At 51.0% G+C, this 15,133-nt stretch overlaps 1 protein-coding gene across 1 annotated transcript in view; it reads right to left on the reverse strand.

Annotated features, from left to right (window-relative positions):
- Positions 1–7,119: 7,119 nt before the first annotated feature.
- Hhla1 (HHLA1 neighbor of OC90) overlaps positions 7,120–15,133 on the reverse strand; it is a 32,300-nt gene continuing 24,286 nt past the window's right edge. Inside the window, exons 13-16 of the mRNA XM_046464632.1 lie at positions 14,920–14,994; positions 13,039–13,192; positions 8,410–8,492; positions 7,120–7,163 (exon numbers count right to left, since the gene is read on the reverse strand). Coding sequence (XP_046320588.1) covers positions 7,120–7,163; positions 8,410–8,492; positions 13,039–13,192; positions 14,920–14,994 — 356 coding nt within the window. The remainder of the gene's footprint in view (positions 7,164–8,409; positions 8,493–13,038; positions 13,193–14,919; positions 14,995–15,133) is intronic.

Consider the following 15,133-nt stretch of genomic DNA (forward strand, 5'->3'; position numbering starts at 1 on the left):
CCCACCTGGTGGTGGCCAGCATTCCAAAGATGCCCTGGGCAGGCTGGCTTTGAACTTGCATACCAATGTCACTCAGCTCATGACCATGCATGGCCACGTGGTGGCGCTGCTGGCTAGCAAACGTTTTCCAGCAGCGTCTCCTCCTTCCCTCTCATCTACTGAGTCCTAGGGGCTCAGTAGATGTGCCTCCAGGGCTGCTCCGGGGACAGAGGGATGAGGTAGGCAGAATCCAGGAACCCTACTGCATTTCAGCTACAGCTGCCTGTACTCAGATCAGCATTTCACTTCAAAGGGCACTCTAAAGCTGGTCAACCATGTATTTAATAAGGATGAAAAAATATAAAATGAAATAAAACAGAAGGATTTTAAAATACTTTTAGCTTCTTGAGAATATGACACCCTAAAGATTGTAAGAGGTTTGGATTATTTGTTTGTGTTCTGCTTTAGATCTTATATTTTAGGGCCAAATATGAATGATAACACAGCATGATCCATGCTACCCAGGGCTGGAGATAGGGTTGTACACGGTGAATACTGCACAAAGGGTGCTTGGCCTAGGGGTAAACAGGTAAAAAACCAAGCAGCGCTCAACTCCCAAGTGTGTCCCTCACAAGGCTGCATCATCCCATAGGAAGGAAACTGCAGTGTGTTCTCTCAGGGGCACGAGTTGCCCCATGTCTTAGTGGCCCTGCACATGCAGCTAGGGCCACAGTGAGTCATTCTGCTTATGAGCAGGGCTCAGTATTGGGAAAGGCTTGTGAAGGGAGAGGACACTTGGGCTGTAGGATCACTATTGGGATCCCCTCTGGAGGGGGCACCATCACTGTTTGCTGGATGCACTCAGAAAGCAGCAGCGTGAATGCCTGGAGTCTCACTTGGTGCAGGCTCTAGCTGTCTGGCTGCTGTCGGGGCACAATGCTCTGCTTTATGAACTTGGGCTGCACAAAGACCTAGGGCAGGTTGATTTTCAAGGTTCAACCTGCTCTCTGGTGGTTCTGCAGAGAAGCAGTTCTGAATGAATCCTTCCCGGCTAACACCACACTGAAAATGATGGGTGAGACTTGAGAAGTCTTCTGACGGACAGCAGAGCTCTGATGGTGAGCGGCAAAAAAGTGTTTCAGAGGATCCCAGAGACCCCTTTGAAGTCATGCCCACGTGACATGACAGGCCGACATGACTTGGGCAATTGAGTCACTACCTGGCACCTGCTGCGTTGGGTCTTCTATTATTCTATCATACCAGGCGAGATAGCTGGGTGTCTGGGCTGGGAAGGGACCTAGGCATCATCTCACCCAAACATTCATTTTACAGATGGCTGTAAGACTCACAGAGGCTCAGAGGCTGACAATTTATGGCAAAAATGTCCTGCTTCCCAGGACTCCCGACTCCCAGTCCAGAGCTAACACGTGACAATCCCCATAAAGGCCATCGCCGGGCCTGAATAGGTCAGTCCACAGGAGGCACAGGAGCACCTGAGGTTCAAGTTGCTCGAGTGCATTAGGAACTGCACTGACAGCGCCCAGCCTTCATGAAATGCTCGACAGACAGCTGCAGGATGGTAACAGGCCCACGGCCACCAGCTCATGCCCTGCCTGCACAGGAGTCCCCATCTGGGAATAAAGGAGGGGCTGGTGTAGTGCCAGCGACCTCTGTCCCTCTCTTCTTGTGATGCTTACTTCAGGGGTGAGCTCACCCAGGTGGTCCTGCAGCTCAGAAAAGGTACGGGGCTTTCCCCACCTTTTTATTCAAATGCAATTGAGCAAAGAAACAGATTATAGTTACAACCTCCACCCACTCTAGTTCATTCCTGAAAGTAATTTAAGGGAGCAGGGTAGGGAGTACTGGCTTAATGGGCTCAGAGTTTTGGTTGAGGAAGATCAAAAAGTTCTGGATGTTGGAGACGGCTGCACAGAAATGCTAATGTGCTCCATGCTATTAAACTGCGCACTGAAAGTAACTAGAATGGTAAATTTTATGCTCCATGTATTTTATTACAATTTTCTAAAAAGTAACTTATAAGCTTTAGGACCTTATTTTTTTAATTTATTGAGTCATTCTTTGTTTCAGGCACCCCACCTAGTATGCTCCTTATACTGTCTGAGAACAACTCTGGGACTCTTTCCATCACATGCCTCACTTTCTAGAAAAGGGGCCGAGAGCTGGGAACTTGTCCACCTGCCTTCACCAAGAGGCAAAACTGCCAGGGGGTGCCCGGCCACTGCTGGGCCCAGGCTTCAACCTGAGTGGTCCCATCTGACTTGGGTTCTGCCTGTGGACATTACCCAGTGCATCAGGCCACAGCCTGGGGTTTGACAGATGACAACTTGCAGATCACAACCCCCTGGTGAGAACCAAGAAAGGGGAGTCCTGAGGCCAGCTAGAAGGTGGCAGTGTGCAGCCAGCCCCGGGCAGAGTGAGGGCACTAATCTCAGAACGTGCACCTGGGGAGGGGGTGGGAGCCAGCTTACAGCTGCATCCTTCAGTTGTTGGTCTAGGTGGGTGGGCTGATGTGGTGCCATGGAGGTTTTCCCCAGGGAAAGCCACCAGTGGCCGTCCACCTGGCCTTGCATCTCCTCACAGAAGGGCGGCTTTGGGTTTCCAGCTACAACCAGGAGTGAGGTTGGGGCCTCAGCCCTTGCCGCACCCCTCCCTCCCCGTCTCCCTGCATCCACTTCTCCCTCCACCCTCCTCTGCTCACCTCTTTCCTTCCTCCTTCCCTCCCTCTTTCCCGCCCTCCTCTTCCTTCCCCATTATCCTTCCCTTTCTCCCTCCCGTGTCCAGTCTTTCTCCCGCCCTCCTCCTCCTCCTGCCTCCAGCTGCTCTCACTGTCCAGGGAAGCAGGGGCCTACCGTGCTGCGCCCCTCGAAGGCCAGGCCGTTGGACAAGCGATGTTTGGCTCTGAGCCGATGGAGCAGAGCCCTTTATATCCCAGGAAAGACCCCGGTCGTGGGCCCCCTCCCTGCCACATACAGAAGACAGGCTTTCATGAGCCTCGGCAGGTGGGCTCCTCCGAGGGGGTCACCTAATACTATGGCTTGGCACAGGCCAAGGCCCGCCCCAGCCTCGAGGAGACCTGGGCTCTAATTAGAGAACAATGCCCTCCCTGTTTCCTGCACCAGCCTCACCTCAAAGGTTGAGAGGCTCGGGATTATGTCCCTGGGTCAACAGGGGAACCCTGGGGATGAAAGAGATAAAATCCTCTCGGTTCTCCCACAAGGAAAGAGCTGCCGTTGTCTGGTCTCCCTGTTTCTTCAGCAAGAGGATCGGGGGCGACTCTTCTTGCCCTGGCTCTGGGTTCTCCGAGCAAGCTGAGGGCTGAGTGAAATGGGGCCTTCTAATCAGACACCTTGGGTTGCCGGTCCTGCACCCGAGTAGCAGCATGGCCTTGAGCTTGCCGCAGCTGAGCCGTGGCTTCCACATTCACTAAATGGATCTTATCCTATCAGAACGGGAGGAGGGACCCTGTGTGGTCTGTCTTGCAACCCCAGCTCCTTTCTCTCCTCCCCGGCCCTTTTGTGAGTGTCCTGTTTCCTGATTTTTAACAAGGAGAACAAGCATATTGAGTGTCTAGGATGCACCACGGCGTTCCACAGGCCTTGGCCCTGTCACCCTATAGCCCTGCTGCTCTGTGGTCCCTGGAGGGAGAGGCCGCTGGCTCCTTTTCACAGACAGGAAACGTGATGTCATCAGCCTGAGGCATCTGTCCACGCTCACATGTGACAGATCATTCTTGGGGATCGCTCAGCCTGGTCAGGACCTTGTGAGCAGCTCATTCTGCCACTAATGCCTGTAGAAGGTGAAGCCAGGGCTCAGCAGCGCATTTACCAAAGACCACAGAGGGGCTTCTTCAAATAAGTAGCCCTCCTGGCACAGGGAAGCTTCTGTTTCTAGGTCGCTACTGGTGTGCAGCCCCTCAGGGGCATCGAGGGGTGAAGCTGCAGTGGCCGCCGTCCTCCCTCACTAGCACAGAGGAGTGCCACCTCCCAAACTACTAAGTCCATGGGGATACAGGGCTCAGTGTAGCCAAACCCAAGCTTTCTACAATCAAGAGCCCAGCTTCCCACATGATGCTAAAGCACAGTCACAACCTGCTTAGGCTCGCTGTTCTAGACATTTCTTGGGAATTTGAGTTTTCTTCCCATAACCTGTTTCAGGTATCTGAGTACTGGGCATTTGGGCAAGATCATTCCTTTCTGCGAGAACTGTCCTGTGCATTGTGGAGTCACAGGTCACCACCCACTAGATGCCAGTAGCCCTGTCCTCCCTCACCTCCACGAGTTTTGACAACTCAGATGTCTCTAGACATTGCCAAAAACTCCTGGGGTTGGAGGCAAATCACCTGATTGACAGTCACTGGGTCTCCAACATCCCTGGAACTGTGACTTGACATTCTGTGTTGATGGAATAGGTCAAGATTAAAATTTTCACAAGAACCCAGGCGTAAGAGTAAAAGCAGTGTTCTAAATGAGAGTTCAAGGTTACAGGTTTCATCATGATGGCAACTGAGTTTCTCACTCACATGGACCAAACCCACAACAAGCTCACCTGTGCAGTCACAGGGACACCCGCTCAAACACAGGCAGAGCCACAGCCTGCGGCCAAGAGACACAAGTTCTCCCCATCTCTCTCCTCCTCCTCCCGCCCTTCCTCTCTCCTGCCCTTTCCAAATTAGCTTGTCTTTGGGCATGAATGAAGCAGAAATGTGAGCCCCTCCACAGCTAGGAAGGGCTCAGTTTGCTGGCATTGCATGTGCAATTAGTACATGGTCCCCTCCACCAGCAGGGGCATGGACCGATATCTCTTTTGTCTCACAGTTAAGCACAAGTGGCCAGAAACACACAGATTGGATCTGTGGTTCAGTCTCTTCAGTCTCACCCCTGAGACTTCCTTGTCACCTGTCCATCACTTAAGCCAGGATGAATTTAGCTCTGGAGTGCTCAGGCCACCCTTAATCTCCAGACCAGTGAACTGTGCCACTGGTTCACTCTTGGGTCCTGTTTCCTCCAGTATCACTGTTACTATGGCAGATGATATGACAATAGAAGCCCTCTACCTTCCCGGTCCGCCTCCCCCCACCTCCCCCCCTCGCCCCCTCACCTCCCCCTCCCCCCCACATGGTCCACTGAGCCTCTGTCCTTAATGCTAGGTCAGATTCCTGCACAGGCCTCAGAGGGACTCCATATTCAGGGTTTTTAAAGGTTATGGTCATGCTCAGTCATTTCCAAAGAGCAGGGCAGACAAGTCCACCCCAGCTCCCCCACTAGTGGAGAACGCTGTTCCTGGGCTCAGACCATCCATCCATCCTTCACCTCCCTGGTGATGAGTTACTCTGTGGGGAACTATGGAGTCCTGACAGACAAAGATCCTTAACTTCAGCTTCATCCATCAGAAAGGATCTAATCAAAGTAACCCACACCTAGTGAAAGGGACTGAGCCTTGGTTTACCCAGGTGGATGTTCCTTTGACCCTTCAAAATTTGTCATATCCAACATCATCTTTACAAACCAGAGGGCCATTTGCAGCCCCCAAAGTCATGACAACAGGTATGTATGAGCTCAACACATGCATCAATATGAGGGTCTCTCAACTGTTCTGGAGATTTAAAAGGAAGATTTCCATGTGATGGTCAGGGACATTTCTGACTGCTTCTCTCCCCACAGTTACAGTTCTACACCCCCAGATACACCCCCAGGCTGCTAGGCACCCAAGAGTCTTTCATGGGGAAACTGTTTTGTATTTGTATTATGAAGGTGACTTTTGTCACCAGGGAGCACCAAGGGAAGTGTGTATGCAGGTGGGAGGAAGGGGAAGGGAGGAGGGGTGCCGAACACCCCAGGAGGCACGCTGTCCTCAGCCATGAGGGGTGAAGGGTCCCTGCAGAGCCACTGAGAGAGCAAACCTGCTCGGTGATGCCCTGCAGAGTCTGGCATCTACCAGGGAGTTGGAATCTGCAGACCTGGAAACAATGAAAAGGGACCCGATACAATAAAGGGGCCCTTGGTGTGCGGGTGTGCTGCAGGCTGGCTCAGCAGGTGCAGGGACTCACACCTGTACCTTTCACAGGAAGGCCCAGTCCTTGAACAGCTCCTGGGGAATCACTGCTAGACCCTTGGACTATCCTGACACCGTGACTTCACCTGTGGCCACACCAGACAGCTTATGTGAGCATGTACTATATAGTGGGGGTCTTCTGGAGAGGCCAGAGACGGCATGACAGTCCATACCCACTGACTGACCTCAGCCAAATCCCTGGATGCCAAGCTCCGGCCTCCCTGTTGGGCCATCCTCCATGTGGGCCTTCCTTACAGTCAGTCAAGTGCTGGCTGCACAGCCTACCTGGGCAGGAGAACCAGAAGCCCGTACCTGGGCTCCCGTGGAACTGGCTTTACCTGCCTTGTACCTTGGCTGATTTTTATCTGAATCCTTTTCCTGTACAAATGGTATGTGTGAAACTAAGGGTTTTTCTGAGTTCTATGGTCTTACTAGTAAACCATTGAGCCTGTGGGTGCTCTTGGCAACTCCCAGATACAGAGGGGCACACAGAGGAGGAATCAGGATAAGATATCAATTAAAACAATGCCCTACAACGCCTCCTTTTGTAGTTTCTCATCGTCTCCTGTTTAGGAACGTGGAGATTATGTAGACTACACAGCACTGCAAGCCTGCTTAGTTACATGCAACTAAAATTTAGTTAACAATTTAGCAAGATCGTATGTGACTCTCTCCAGGATATGGTTTCAGTCTTTCTCAGTTTGTAATTTTTCTGTCTTTCCAATGTCCTCCATTTAGGTCACCTCAGGCATTATTGTGTCAGCTCAGGCTGGGCCGGTGTGCTCTGACCCTCTCCGTCAGCTTTCCAGCTATCAGGGTGGTCGAGAGCCTCATAGGAGCTTCTGGGGCACAGACATTAAGTTTCCATCCCTTGGAGGCAGGCAGGTGGGTCTGTCATGACAGCATTAGTCACAAGGCCTCTACCTTGACTACCCAGTTCGCAGGGGAGAAAAAGTGCCACTTCTCCAAAGAACCACATTCGATGCATGGGTGATCTCGCTGGAGCCTGAGAGCTCTGCAGACGTGGCCAAGTTGGGTGAAGGTCTCGGCCTGAAGACGGGCAGGTTCTCACACTGACTCGCAGATACTCTCGAGGCACTTTTGCTTTAAGGCTGAAAGAACAAGAGTGAGGAACTGGGCACGAGGTGGGAACACTGCAGAGACATGGCGAAACTCCGACAGCCCCAGTGACCATTTGGGATCTTCCAGAGGGCCAGCACGGGGCAGTATGCTACGGGGAGGGGGTCCGTGTCAGCCTGCAGAGGACCCAGGTGAGACCCCAGCTAGTCAGCCGCAGAGTGGAGGGAGGAGGAGCCCGTGCTGCCCCGCCGTCTGCTCAGGGCTCCTTTCCAGCACCCAGCCGTTATCTCCCCGGGTTGCCTGACTGCAAAGTCATCAATGCTTTGCCCAGTAAATGTGATACGTTATGTGCATAGACACTTCAATGTGGCAAGGACAAAAGAAGAGCCACTGAACTATGTATTTCCAAGATATGTCTCTTTCGGAACCCCTCACTTCCAGGGTTTGGCTTCTGCTATGCCACATGAAGGTGGTGGTAGAGAGCCTGTGAGACCAAGAGACACTGCGAGGCCAAAGGAATGCGGACAGTATCTAAGAAGTGTTGGCATGGGACGCCGTTTGATGATGTTATTTAAGGGACACAGGGAAAGTCTGAGAGGCTGAACTCTTTGTTAAAGGTAACCCCTGTTAAGACTGGGCCATGTGAGCACCCAGCTTATACCTGGGTTACAATTAAGAAGGGATTTCCCAAAGAGTCTAACACAGCTCCATGATTTTCAGGAAGCCAGAGGCCCTTGACCAGATAGATAGCCTATTAGATGGCATGATCTGACACCAAATCAGTGGTTTGGGAATCGGACCTACCAGACCAGCCACTTTTGTCTGTAGAAGTGGAGAAAAAACCCAAGTGAGTTCTGTGGGTAATGAGGCTTTGAAGCCATCAGGACGGGGAGAGGAGTTCCACTTTCAGGACGTCATGCAGCCTTCTTTTCCCATCTTCTTTGGTTGGGAATTTCAGTGTTTATCTTTCCTTCCAGTTTTTGTTTGACTTTTGAGCTTACTTACTCAGAGGCTAAGAAACTTGCCTGAGTTCACACACAGGGTAACAGTGCATGTCAGGCTGACTCGGCTTTTGTTTTCTATACCCTACGTCAAACATTAAGCTCTTTGTTGGAAAATCAGAAATAGCTTAGACTCTGTTTTCTAGACTTAATGGATACCGTGTAAGCTACCGCACACCTTTGGCTGCAGGTGACAAGAAGACCTCTCAAGTTCACAGAAACCTTCCATAGGGTGTAGTGACTGCAAACCTACAGCCTCCTCAAGCTGGGTACTTACTGTGTGAGGACAACACCCTTTTCACCCTCTGGCAGATAAATGTTGCATTCTTCAGAAACCAGGAGTAATATTCCAGACAGTACCTAAAGATTTAAGTCAGAGTTGGGAGCAATCACGATCCTACCTGGCTAGGAGAAGACAGAATCCAAAGAGCAATTACATCATCATGAATGTATGGCCAACTATTCACAGCAAGGAACCCTCCATCCATCTTTAGAGGATATGGAAGGAAAGGAAGGGAATGGGACAGGGTAGGAAAAGCTCAGACTTAAGGGCCAGCCAGACTTACTTTAAGTCCTGACTTTCCGATATATAGATGTAAGGCAATAATGAAACCTACACTCACAGATTTTTTGAGGATTAGATGAGACAGCATATGTAAGGTTCCCAAGCAGTACCTAGTAGGTGCTCAATAAATGACAATGTTTTCTTGTTTGTTTCTGTGGCAGGTGGAGAGGGCAGAGTGCTGCTATTGCTAACAATGCCGGGGTGTCAGCAGGGGCTGTGGTGAAGAGGCCATTGACTGACATTAGGAAGCAGACCTCAGTGCAGCCTGTGTCTGTAGCTCACCCTAGGACCATGGGGTCTACATCTCCTTCAACCCACATCTGACATCTGATGAGCTTGGCCTAACCATGCTCTGATTTCTCCTCCGCCGCTCTCATTCTGCAACTCTACCGTACTCTTGGGCGCTCAGCAACTAACTCCCCAAGCAAAGTTCACTGTGAAGATTCCCCAGGTGATACCATCCTCCGTTTACAGGAAACGGTAGAATTGAGCAAATGGAGGCACAGAGAGTTACTGGGTTGCCCAGGGTCACTGTGTTCAACTGCTAGTGTTGACTTTAGCCTCATCGTCCAATCCAGGACAGAACCCACTGCATTCTCAGGGGACAGCCAATAGGTGAGCCCAGGGGGCAGAATCCAGGTGGCTCTCTGGAGGCCTTTAACACTGGGGACTGGGCATAAAAGGAGTAGAAAGAGCCAACAGGAGAAGGTAAGGCTGCCCCACCTTCCAGGAGTGAAGGGACAGGAGGAAGCATGCAGCTAGAGCAGGAAGGGAAGGGCTCTGGAGCAGCTGGGACCACGGAGCTGGGCTGTAGGGAGAGTGCTTTTCCAAAACTGGAACCACCGAGGAGACCAAGCCATTCTAGAAACACTCCCCAAAGCAGAAAGGGCCCAGGGAGAAATTGCATGGCTTCTCCTGGCTCCTGCCCTCCATCTCCTGCCAGTCTCTTCCATTGCATTAGCCAACGGGAAGCTGGTTGGCAAGGCATTTTGGGAAATGCAGTTTGCACACGTGGAGACCTTCAGTACAAAGCAGGGCAGAGAAGAGGCAGGGCAGAGCACAGAGGCACATGTGGAACACCACAAGGCTCCCTCTTCTCTGAGCATGGGCTCCACACACTCAAGGTGACATTTCAAAAGCAGAAGAGATGGGACGTCAGGTCTTATCAACTCGACAGGCTTCTAGGCATTTGGTTACCACAGCTGCAACATGTCCGAGGCTCCAGAGACCAGCGTGGCTGCAGGGCAGGAAGAGCAGTGAACCAACAGCCACGGCCACATCCACGCCAGCTACGTCCAGGGGCTGGGCAGGGACAGCTCGAGCCATCGTTTCATTTCATTCCATTCTCACAGTACTCGGTTGGTATGGCAAGAGTGCTGCCGCCCTTCTCCATGAATGGTGCCCTCGGACTTGTGTGACATGTGGAACACAGGCAGCGTGGCCCAGATAAACAAGATAAGCCAAGGTTCAGAGGAATTAAGTGACAATTCCAAGGCCACATAACTTAGAAGTGGTAGAAAGTAAATTTAAACCAGGCCTCCTGGCTTCAACCTGACCTTCCCCACAGCACACAAAACTGTGTGGAAGCTTCTAGCGTTGGGGCATTTCTTTGGCCTCATCTCACTCCCCCTTGGCTTGTGTGACAATGTGCACAGCAGCAAAACCCTCTAGAAAACTCCCTCCACACTGAGGACACCCAATGACCCTGGGGAGCAGCTGCTTTAGAAACCATGCTACTATGTGTGGGGCTGACGGAGGGGGTCCCTGAAGCTTCACACCACCAGGTGGGGACTTCAGTGGTCACGACTGCAGAGACATGGCCCTCTCTGAGAAGCCCCAAAGCTGCTGTTCCAGGCCTTAGTTCACTTTGGCAGAGGAGGTGGCTGGCAGAGGAATGGAGGTTTCTTTCCTGGCATTATTTAGACATGACACAGAGCCAATAAAGCATCCCCCAGTAAGCAAACAAGGAAATAGGAAATGGGAACAATAGATAAATATAGTGGCTATTGCTGCATAAAGAATGAGGTCAGCGTTGCCTTCATGACAAGATCTGTGCTCCTCACGGAGGCTAGAGCAGCATTTCTCACGTAGAAAAGGCTGGACGTTCTTCCAAGAAAGCCAGCTGTGGAGGAGTCCTCCAGCGGCATTGCCAGGAGCAGAACAAGCCGGGACCGTGTTGAAGCCCCTGCTGTATACACTTCCTCACATCAGACCAGACCCTGGCTCCATGTGGAGGTGCAGCAGTCTGGAAAGGGCAGGAGCCCCAGAATCCCGCCTGGCACCCAAGGCACCAGAGTTCATAGGCATCAGGAGGGAAAGGAACCGGGGCTTTGTCACCCTCGAAGGGGAACAGTGTGTCCCAAGGAAGGTGCTAGGGACTCTAAATAGGAAACATTTCAAAAGAGGACTAGGAAAGGGAGACAATGTGGGAGGAGGGACGTTTAGGGAACCAGAGTTCAAGGATGGACAGAATGAAGGGCTGCACTTGAACCTCGGCCCGTTTTGCGTTAGATGTTCTGTGTGTTTGGATGTTCTGTATGTTTCTGGATGGTGGACAATGGGAAGTGTGGAGGGGCATCTGGAGCTCTGTGACAGGCAAAGGAAACTTGTTAGTGAAAGGCCACCTGAGTGGAGGATGTGGGACACAGCGGCTGCCATTGCTGCTGCAGCGCTGTTGATCACCCCAGTGCCCCCAGGGGGCCCCGCTGCCTTCCACCCCATCTTCCCACAGCCCATGCATTTTCCTTCTAGTGGCCTCTCCCATTTTGGGGCCTGGAAAACTCCTACTCCTCCATCGAACCCTGTCACTTATCTCCTCGGGGCTCCCCGGCATGTGATTCAGGGTCTGCCACGCACTTGTCACTCTGGTGTGGAACTTGTCTCTTTCTATTGCCAACTTCCTCACCAAGTCGTGCTGTTTCTTAATCTCAGAGGCTCTTATTGTGCAAACATACTGATTGACACCCCTCGATCTGCCACGTGGTGTTCTTGTCCCACATTCCGAACTCCATGCGGGTCTATGGAACAACTCACACTTCAGGGAAAAGAGGGAAGAGCTCAGGTTAACAGTGGCTTCATTGCTGTGAGTTTAAACTCAAAACTTCTGACTTCCCCACCTGTTCTTTCAAGTGTGATGTTTTCCGAGGAGATATGACTGCAGGGTTTTGCTTGGACACATGACTTGGTTCTACACCAACTATCTTGCAATTTGTGTTTATGACCATTTCTTCCTCTTGACTATGCGATCTTCAGGTTCTGGGCCTATTTCTGACCCACCACCATAGCCTGGGCTTAGCCCAGTGCACAGTGGGTACATTGTAGAGATGCAAAATGCATTATTGATTTAGAAAGAGCAACTGAGAAGGACCCAATAGGGAGCCGATCCCAGGTGATGCAGAATGCTCTGCTTTGTAGCTTCCCTCTTCCTGAGGCTTGGCCTTGGCTGTGGAGAAGTGCCCAGCCTCGCACACTCCCACCCTTGAGTCTCTGGGTCTTCCTCATTACTTTCTCTGGATGGAGGAAGCAGCCAACCAACGAGGGATCCAAGTTCAAGGCCAGAAAGGGGTGACGGGAAAAGACTAAACACCTGGACTTGGGACTGGGTCCTAGCAGAGATCTGAGAACCTGCAGGATCTTGTGAGCAGACTGGGAACATGACATCAAAGATCCGAGAAGCTGGTTCCCAGGCCCCTGGAGAAGGAGTATCCATCTCTGTGATTGGTTCTGAATGTATAGTCAAAAATAAGTCCCAAATGACAGGACAGTAGGTCAGTATTGAAGGGCAGGGAAGTGTCCATGCCTGAACCTACTTAACTTAAAATGTAGTTTGAATTCTAATTTTATTTTTACAAGCTTCTATTTCCACTGGCAGGTGACTGCTAGGGATTTGTGGGAGTGGATAGATAGACCTGTGCTTTGGTTACTCTGTCCTAGAAAGTTTCCTCAGGCTGAGAACACTGGGGTTCAAGGACCACTCAAAGTCCTCAGTGGTAATGCTGCTGGGTACAGGCACCTCCCTCAGCTCACCTCAGCCCAGCCCAGCTCATCTCGACCCAGCTCAATCCAGCTCAGCTCACGTGCACTTACTCTGTCCAATAAGTACAGCCCTGAATCTGTCCAGCCTTGGGCCTCGTTATGGGGACCCATAAATTAATGAGGTTCCATCATGGCTCCCAAGGAAGTGACAGTCTAGTAGAGGACACATAAAAGATCCCATTCCTTGAGGTCCCCTCGTCACCGGTCTTTGGGTTAGTTAATGCCTGGCTACCTTGTGGCCTGCAGAGAAGCCACACAGAATAAGCAGCTTATAAATATTAAATATGTAAAGAAGCCACTGGTTACCTCATGCTCTCTGTCCTGGGGTTCCTCTGGCTCACACAGAGGCATTGCTGGAAGAAGCGGCACAATTCCATCAGGCAAGGATTGAGCTTCTGGGTGGCCAGGGTGAGAGGGGCAGCCGTCACGGCCCCCTCTTTGAGGAGCGGTTGAGGACACCCTAGAAGATGAATTTCAGACCAGTCAAGTCAACAAGAGTTTAGCCAGCACCTTCCCCTGGTGGGGACCTGTGTCAGGAGAACCCAATCCTGCCCTGATCTCCTGTGGCTCAGAGACAGGCAGTAACCACGGTACAGCTTCACCGCCCAGTAAAGCTACTGTGAAATATCAAGGTATAGGCAGAGAGAAGGTGGTGACCGACCTCCTGGAGGAGATCAGAGAGGGTTTAGCTGAGGAGCAAATGTTTAATAGACATGCATCAGAGGGAGGGCATTCCTGGGCAGGCGATGGGGTCCATGATGTTGAGCATGGGTAAGGGGGCGGCTTGCCCAGGGGAGATGGAGAGTCGTTTGAGGGCGGGGGCTTAGGGTGTGTGTACCTGTGCCTGCCGGTGTGCAAGGAGGACGAAAAGCCAGGCTGAATGAGGCAACCTGGGTCCCCAAGAACAGGGCTCTGGGTCGTGAGTTCTCTTCCTCCAGAGGCTGAAGATTAATTATGTTCAGTGATCCAGGTTTTCATTGTTACTTAATATGTGGCTTTTATAAGGAGTCAAATAATAACAGGATAAGAAAACAGATTTTTTTAGATGAATGGATATAGATAGATGGATAAATGATGGATAGAGTGATATCGATCAGATATATAGCTCATATATAGAAAATTGCTGAATATAGATAATTCAGAAATTACTGGATACAGATAGATGACTACTGAGGGACGGGTGGGTGGGTGAGTGGAGGGGTAGATGGGTGGCCACGTAGAGATTGCTATGTGGTTCCACACACAGACATGGATATAGAGGCGGCTTGTGTCCTAGAACTTGACCTGATGAGCAGCCCTGTCTGCACCACCAGTGAGCTTCTTTAGAACTCCTGGGGGAAGGGGAGGTCATTTCCTGTGGTGGCAATCACACCTTTGTCTGAAAGGCCCATTCACCATTCATTGCAGGTAGGAGGGACTGAGGCAGAGCTGGGGTGATAGGAAAAAGAGACTATTCAGGTCCCAATGATTTAATGGCCTTCTGTTGACATACAAGTGAAGGGTGCCAGAATGCTTGCAGAACTAGGGTAGAAAGGTATCTGGGAGTGAGAGGCACCTGATCCATCCAGCTTTCAAGGGCTCATTCTATACCAGTTTCTCCCAGAAACCAGCACAACAGAGGAGAGGAGACGTCTAGCAAAAGCTGGAAGAATCAGCAAAACCACTGAAAATCAGTCTTTGGGAATTCTGGAAACTACTTCAGGCCCAGCAAACAGTTCTTTCCTCACCCCATGAGAACCAAGTACGCTGGGGGTGGGGGTGGGGGAGTGGGCAGGGTGTCCTTCAGAACAGAGAAGTAAATGGCCACCCAGTGAATGGCACTGCCCTCTCTGTCAACACCACACTTATTAAGAGCACCTTCCCTTTGCAAGGTACCCAGCTCACTGGTACCTTTGATATTCCCTCAAAGACTGTTAACTAACCTAAGTCACTCAGCACTCTAGGGTTCCAATACACTGTCACACACATTATCTCAATGCAAAATCTTGTAGGAAAGAAAAACCAGACACAATAATTGGAACTTTTTTTATGCTATATAGTGGAGGAAACTGAATCCTGGAAGTTGAGCTTGGGTTTGAATGCCAGCACTCTAGGTCTAAATTTATCCAACAAACCTCCTTTTATTATACTTCACAACCCTGTCTGAAAGAAACACAAGCCTAGCAATCAGGGGGTGCTGCTACTCACTTGAGACTTGATGGGGTACTGGGATTAGGGCTGGTTCTTCTCCAGGAGCAAATGGCCACTCTGCAGGAACATCACCTGCAAGGGGCAAGAATAGTCTTCCAAAAATGAAAACGAAGTTGCCTTGGGTTATACCACAACCAGAGAATCAAAGTCCCTTCAGGATAAAGAGTTCTGGAAACCCACAGAAAATCATAGCCAAGGGGAAGTGATTTAT

The sequence above is a fragment of the Marmota monax genome, unplaced genomic scaffold (genome assembly GCF_021218885.2).
Source record: "Marmota monax isolate L192 unplaced genomic scaffold, Marmota_monax_Labrador192_F-V1.1 WCK01_AAM20220418_F8-fsc00003, whole genome shotgun sequence".
NCBI classification, from domain to species: domain Eukaryota; kingdom Metazoa; phylum Chordata; class Mammalia; order Rodentia; family Sciuridae; genus Marmota; species Marmota monax.